Source organism: Eucalyptus grandis, chromosome 3, assembly GCF_016545825.1.
Source record: "Eucalyptus grandis isolate ANBG69807.140 chromosome 3, ASM1654582v1, whole genome shotgun sequence".
Lineage (NCBI taxonomy): Eukaryota > Viridiplantae > Streptophyta > Magnoliopsida > Myrtales > Myrtaceae > Eucalyptus > Eucalyptus grandis.
Window position 1 is genome coordinate 51,214,451 of NC_052614.1, and position 7,562 is coordinate 51,222,012.

At 39.2% G+C, this 7,562-nt stretch overlaps 1 protein-coding gene across 2 annotated transcripts; it reads left to right on the top strand.

Moving 5' to 3' along the window:
- Positions 1-1,418: 1,418 nt before the first annotated feature.
- On the top strand, positions 1,419-6,331 carry LOC104437634 (homeobox protein knotted-1-like 4). 2 transcript variants are annotated; one of them, XM_010050621.3, is made up of 6 exons: positions 1,419-2,317; positions 4,497-4,617; positions 5,089-5,282; positions 5,359-5,490; positions 5,586-5,722; positions 5,807-6,331. In XM_010050621.3, the coding sequence occupies exons 1-6, from the start codon at positions 1,631-1,633 to the stop codon at positions 5,808-5,810; spliced, it is 1,275 nt and encodes a 424-aa protein (XP_010048923.2). In that variant the 5' UTR covers positions 1,419-1,630; the 3' UTR covers positions 5,811-6,331. The 2 variants fall into 2 exon arrangements, with proteins under 2 accessions (XP_010048923.2, XP_010048922.2); XM_010050620.3 differs by having other exon boundaries at positions 1,421-2,317; positions 5,799-6,331.
- The last annotated feature ends 1,231 nt before the right edge of the window (positions 6,332-7,562 follow it).

Sequence of the window (7,562 nt, forward strand, 5' to 3'; positions counted from 1 at the left end):
GGAGTCGAGATTTTTTCCTTTTGTGAATTTTATGAGCTCGAATTTAAGAGCAAGAGCATAGGAAAAAAAATTCAAAACTTCAATGAATTTAGAATTACTGTAGTTACCACGTGCTCATAAATGCATGCGATTGTTAATTCGAGAAATTAGCCATAACCAAAGTTTTCGTGAATAATAAATCTTAAATATTAGAGGAAACTAAATTTCTGAATCTTTACTTATCATGCCAAAAAAACTTACGTTTACTTTTATTTACACAAAACGTTTGAAACCTATGAAAACCATATATGGATATGGATATGGACATGTACAAAACATTCAATTTGTTTGTTTTTTTTTTTTTTTTTGTAATTTTTCAAAACTTAAATTAGATCTTTTATTTTCGGATCTCGTGAAGAAAAAAAGCTGTTGGTTGAGTGAAAAAAAATACTGGTTATTGGCATGGTTTATTGGTTTGTCTAATCCTTTTTAATTCACACTACTTTATATGTACTTTATATGCAAATTTTGGCAATGTACGGTCTAATTCACTTAATATATTCTTAAGCATGCATAATAGACTTGCTCATTATGGACAAATTTAATTTTCTGATTTTTTTTTATGAATACTATATTTATCAAAATTCAAAAGGATCTCGCAAAAAGTGGTTATAAAGACTTATTCTTACCAAAATACCAAAAAAGAATGCTTACGTTTTAACCATACGTTAGTTGCTGTAGGGAAAATAACATAAATTATTCGGAAACTTTAAACTAATATGTAATGTGGTATCTGAATTTTTAATTTGTTTAATACAATTTCTGAATTTTAGCATAATGTTTAATGTAGTGCATGAATTTTTAATTTATTCAATATAATCTCTGAACTTTTATTACATGTTCAATATAATCCATGAATTGCTAATGATTTAAGGATTACATTGAACAAACTAAAAGTTAAGGGATTACATTGAATATTAAGCTATAATTTAGAGGTCATATTGGACAAATTAAAATTTCAAAAGCCAACATTACATATTGTGTCCAAATTTAAACATCCATTATTTCATTGTTATAATTACCGATTAATAAAAAGGGGGACCTCCTTGTACGCCATGCGAAAAAAACTCTCGAAGGGTTGACCTTGACGTTACCAATACAAACGTACGCCGACGTCACTAACCGCAATGCAAACGGAAATAATTGCGTTTATAATACTCCCCAATTGACACGGACACAAAAAGAAGGGGAAAAAAGGAAAAGAAAAGAAAATAATAACAATAACAATAACAATAACAATAATGATAAATAATGATAAATAATGATGATAATAATAATGATAAAGCGTAATTTCCTCATTGGACGATCGGAGCTGTTTCCCGACCACCCTGTCGCCTGAAAACCACCATTCAAAACCACCTCTCCCCCTCCCTCTTCTTCTCTCTCTAACAACTCCCTCATTCGCCTCCATTTGTAGTAAGTCCTCTCTCTCTCTATTTTCTCTCTCTATCTCTGTTCTCGAACCTCTGCGGCGAATTCCTTCTCTCTATAACCGAAGAGTATGAACGCGCCATAAGCGTCGTCGTCTTCGTCGTCGTCATCGTCATCATCAACGGGATTCCTCCCATCGCCCCTCCTCCTCTCCCACCGCATGGCCTTCCACAACCACCTCTCCCACCAGGACCTCTCCTCCCTCCACCACTTCGCCGCCGACCAGCAGCCGCCGCCGCCGCAGCACCAGCAGCAGCAGCAGCACCTGCCGGACTCCTCCTCCTCCGTCCACCACCAGCTCCACCACGCCGCCGGCCCCAACTGGCTCAACACCGCCCTCCTCCGCTCCGACGCCGCGGCGGCGGCGGCGGCGGCGGCGGCGGGCGGCAACAGCTTCCTCAACCTGCACACCTCGTCCGACTCCGCCGCGTCGCCGCAGGCGCAGCAGCAGCCGCCGGCGACGTCCGCGTCGGCCGCGGCGGGGCACCACCAGTGGCTGTCGCGGCAGCACTCGTCGCTGCTGCAGCGGAACCACAGCGAGGTCATCGACGCGGACTCGATCATCGACTCGGCGGATTTGAAGGAGAGCGTGAGCAAGGGGGACGGCGGGGGCGGCGGGGCCGCGGAGAGTAATTGGGAGAATGCCAAGTACAAGGCGGAGATATTGGCGCACCCGCTGTACGAGCAGCTGCTGTCGGCTCACGTGGCTTGCCTGAGGATTGCCACGCCGGTCGACCAGTTGCCGAGGATCGACGCTCAGCTGGCTCAGTCGCAGCATGTGGTGGCCAAGTACTCGGCGATGAGTCAAGGATTGGTCGCTGATGATAAAGAGCTTGATCAGTTCATGGTATATAAACCTCTCCCTCTCTCTCTCTCTCTCTCTACATGCGTGTTCCTGTACGTTCCATGTGTCTGATCGCCTTTGCTGGATTTTGGTTGAATTCCGCGGTGTTCGTTGTCATCGCCGCTAAGGTTTGTCGTGGTGGTACTGGGAATTGTGAACTGAAATTGCAGTATGATTTGTATGCTCTGCAATTTTTTCGTGGTTTTTTTTTTTTTTCGATTTTACTAACTATATACGTGAATTGAGATGATAGAGGATCGAGAAATACTTCTGCTTACAGAGGAGTGCAAATTTAATCTGCTCTCGAGCACACAACAGATGTTTGGAAGTTACACGTTAAGCGGGGTTGACTTTCTGATATGAAATGTTCCTGGCTTGATCTTGGAGAATCGGAGCATCGAATTGCCGAGAGATCAGCACGGGAACACGAACATTACGACCTTTGATTGAGTTTTATCGACCAGACTTTCATTGTTCACTGGCTGTTTTCGATGGATTTCTTTATTGGGGACACTAAGAAAGACGCTTCTTTGCACTTAAATTCAGCCAAACCAAATCTGGCAGTGATTCTGGGGTTATTGCGGGAAACTAGTTGGAAGAATGATATTATGCATACATGCTCGACTTTACTAGCACCGAGCTATGAAATTGCCATTTTCTTTTTGTTCAGAAACTTTGACATGGTTGCTGCAGCTTCATATCCTGACCTGGTGTAGAGAGCCTACCAAATCTGAAGTGTTCATCTGAATGGAAATTAGTATAGCCAATACGAAGCAGAGGCTAGATAAGAACTTTTAAGAATTCGATAAGAAGATTAGTGGTTAAGTTCCGTGGAAAATGGAAATTGTTCTTTGTTCGGTTTTCTTTTGTCTTCTTTTGCTTTCAGTGGATTCTTGAATTCGAGTTTAGGTCAGCATACATAAGAAGGATTTCATATCTTGTTCTCCTTTTAGAAGGAATACTTTTCTAAAATTAGTGAGATGCAGACGCACAAGTAAGAGCATCCAAGCACAGAGATATTCAGACCAAAAAAAAAAAAAAGCACAGAGATATAATTATTTTTTTAAAATGAGTACTGTAAGAAATTGAGATGAGTTTGAGGGCAAACAGAATGACTTTAGCACTATGAATTATTGAGGCTTCTTTCTTACTTCTACAACTTGTTAAGAGTGCTGGTATTGACTCTTCTTAATTTCTCAGATGGTTTCTGAGGCATAGACAGCTGAGGAAGAACTGCTCAAACTTTTATCCATTACAACATAACTTTTTCAACCTGTTCGGGTTTCATTTAGAAAACTTCTATCTGCATGCTTAGTACTCTGCCTATTTTCTGAGTTCTCATTTCCATCCCTTTCCATGATTAATTTTTAATGTGCCTATTTAGTCAATTTGTCTGCTTGAGCCATGGAAAGGGATTTTCTCTAGTCTTCTTTTCTCCTCAGAGTTCATATCAACCTAATTTTGGATTGTTAGAGGCTAATCTTCTTATCTATGTTACCTTTCCTTCTCATATCCTTAGATTGTTATTGTAACTGCTTGCCAAATCTGTTGGTTATTGGGATGGTTTTGATATTAGAAAGATGCAGCACTGGGGGTTGCAGCTGGTGCTGGTTCATGTTTTGTTCGTGTGCCAAAGGATTAAACTGCTTTTACTGCTTGATTTACTTGTATTACTAGTAGAACCAATGCAAGAATAGAGGATGCATACATTTTGTTGCCTTATCGAATGGAATTGCCACATGCTGCTAACGGGTTTTTGCCTTAGGCTGGGGTTATTCAAGGTGTCAAAAAAAATAAAATATATTTAACTTAATCAAAAGAAGTTGAAAGATAACTTCTCAACTTCCCTGATGCTACTTAGGTTGAAAGTACCTTTCACTACTTGCTTGCATGATTTCCTTTCATGTATTTATGTTTTTCCCCTTTCACTATTTGCTTTGATTCATACATGTGCTGTGCTTTTAGGTGGAAAATGTCTAGGAGCATCCATGCATCATAAGTTGCCTTCTAAGTGACACATGTTCTGTGAACTTTCATCAAAGGATGGAGCAAACACATGAATTCTGTCGGAGTTTTTTACTGCCGCTTGTGATGATTATCACGTATGAGATTTAGAAGTTGGCCAGACAAATGCTTCAGTACTCAGCAGGCACTTATTCATTTTTCCTTGCTTGATTTGCAGACACATTATGTCCTCTTGCTTTGCTCTTTTAAAGAACAACTGCAGCAACATGTCCGTGTCCATGCCATGGAAGCTGTAATGGCATGCTGGGAGATTGAGCAATCCCTGCAAAGCTTAACAGGTGGTGTTTCTGATTCCTTTTTAACTTTGTTTAGTTGAGCTATATTTTGCATCTGGACACGTAAAGTGCTCACTGGATTGTTTACTTGCTACCTTCCCAGCCACTATTTGTTTTCTCTTTCCTTGCCGACCAAGAAATCTCTAGTATTAACTTGTAATTATGTGCATTAGATACTTTGGTTGCAATCATCATGATGGGTCAGAGACTTTGCGGTTTTCTCATGGGAGAGAACACTGAGCATCCCTGAATCCATATTTTGGATGTTCGGTGAAAATTATAAATAAACTGGAGAATCAAATGAACAAATTTTCTTGTGGTGGAAGTAAGTATATCAAGATGGCTGATGCATCCTGCTTGCTCATACCTTGAAGCCACTGAATGTACACACTAGATGATACCTGCATGTTCTTACCTCCATTATGAAACTTGACAACTACTTAACACTTTTATCTCCTTATAATGCATGAGCAGGTGTTTCTCCTGGTGAAGGTACTGGGGCAACAATGTCTGATGACGAAGATGATCAAGTTGATAGTGACGCCAACTTGTTTGATGGAAGTTTAGATGGTACAGATAGTTTGGGATTTGGTCCTCTCATTCCAACTGAGACTGAGAGATCATTAATGGAGCGTGTTAGGCAAGAGTTGAAGCATGAACTGAAACAGGTAAGAAAGTAACTTCAGAACCTTTGAAAGGCATTCCAATATTTTGATATTGACCAACTGCTATCTTTTCATGTAGGGGTATAAGGAAAAGATTATTGATATACGAGAAGAGATTCTTCGTAAGCGAAGAGCAGGAAAACTTCCTGGTGACACCACCTCGGTTTTGAAGCAATGGTGGCAAACACACTCCAAGTGGCCATATCCAACGGTAACTTGACTTTCTAGACTTTCCAAGTTAAGGATGATTCTTCATTGCGTCCGATCACTTCATAATCGCTATCTTCCTTTGTTGTGGTCTTTTAGGAGGAGGACAAGGCAAGGTTGGTGCAGGAAACTGGCTTGCAATTAAAGCAGATAAACAACTGGTTTATCAACCAGAGGAAGAGAAACTGGCACAGTAACCCGTCCACCTCTACTGTCCTGAAGAGCAAGCGCAAAAGGTAATTATATTAAGCCAGTGAGTGAATTAACTTGATTCTTCTAGAGCTTCTCACCAACTAAAAATTCAAAATGAAGTAATGCAGGTGAAAATAGCAGTGACCGCTTCATGTAGATTAAGGAAAATTGTAAACTAAACTCCTTCCGAGTTGTGCATGTGCTCATGATCCAGTGGCACATATGGTTGGTGGCAAATGAAGCGCGAATTTCTTTTGATTCTGTAGAGGAAGAGCCTAACATAGATGAGAAAAATCTGCCCACTTTCTGCTGCTGTAAAGGAACCACAAACTAAATTCGGAGGGCAGATCCAAAACTTATACCCGCATCACGTGGAAGTCCTGGAATAAAGATTGCTGTCTCGTAAATTATGTGAAACGATTCTGCTGCATCGGCTGATGGGTGTAATTTTTGTTTACCATATTCATATATGTGAATAAGTACAGAGAAGGGTTGTGGGTGTATAGTACAATAGCTCTCGTTTAGTTCCATACACGTATAGTAGATAGAGATTATAGCATGTTAGGTGTTGTCATTTCTACTGTAGTGTACGCTTGTGAAGCAAATGTAGCTTGGTCTTGATTAACACAAATCTGTCTGCTTTGGCTGATGTATCGATCAATGGGCAAAATTACGTCGTGCGGCATCTTGGGGCGAGATCACGATAGTTTTATCTAGATGCTAGGACTTGGTAATTTTCGAAGTTCTCGAGGGAAGGAACTATCTTGTTCTTGAGTTGTTTCTTGCAGGTATCAACAAATGTACTTCTAACGGATCCTTGTTGGTTAGGTAAGCTTGAAATCTGGGTTCAATCTGGGGTTGTGTCGAGGTTTCGCGAAAGTAAAACTTATCTTAGAGAAATTTTATTAATTGAAGTAATGGTTCTTTACAAACGATCTGAACCGTGTACAAGTAGATGATTAATAATCACCCGAATTTTTCAAGTTCATACATTTTGGATCAAAAGTTAACCTTTGTCCGGCACCGGCTATCGATGACGCCTACAAAAAAGATGAAGGGTATGAAAATCATCATTTAAGACCGCATGCTGTCTATGTATAATCCGTTATCTTGTAATATGTTGAACATCTCGAATTTTTTTAAAATATATAAACATTAACATCTAGACTCGTTCCTTACCCCCAAAAAAAAAAAAAAAAAAAAACATCTAGACTCGTTAGTTTTTTTTGTCCTTTGAGAGCCCGCGGCAAAACCGCAATGACAAAGAAGCTGGGATGCCGAAATCCAACCAAAGGAAAGATTACTTGGCATCTAAAATATAAAAGGAAAGATGTCACTCCTCGTCCCTAGAATGGGCTTCAAATGGGTCAGATGCATCATGCATGCACATTGCACTGCTTATGGAAGGATCGCTTTTCGCTATCTAAAATTTAATTATATTTTCAGTCTCACTCCTTTTTTTCTATTTACATATTTTTTGCATGCCTGTTGACCTAAAACTTCAAATTGAAATCCTGTAATTCATAGCCAAAAAATAAAATTTGTAGACACTAAAGTCGACATGATTATAGGATAAGTCCTAAATTTATTGTCTGGATACCAATTTAGTCCTAAATTCTCAATTTGGCTAATTTAGTTGTAAAAATTTTAGTCCACGGTTGGTCATTTAAATTTATAATTAAGATAGAAACGGATAGGATATGATATGATATGATATGCAATTCATGAATTTTGTAATATCTTATCAATTATTTGTTGAATCACAGTATAAAATTGGATATACTTATATCATATTAGGTATATATATATAAATGGCATATTAATGTAAATGAATTTAAAAGTTCACAAATGCAACACTATTGGTTTTTTAAATTTATTTTTATC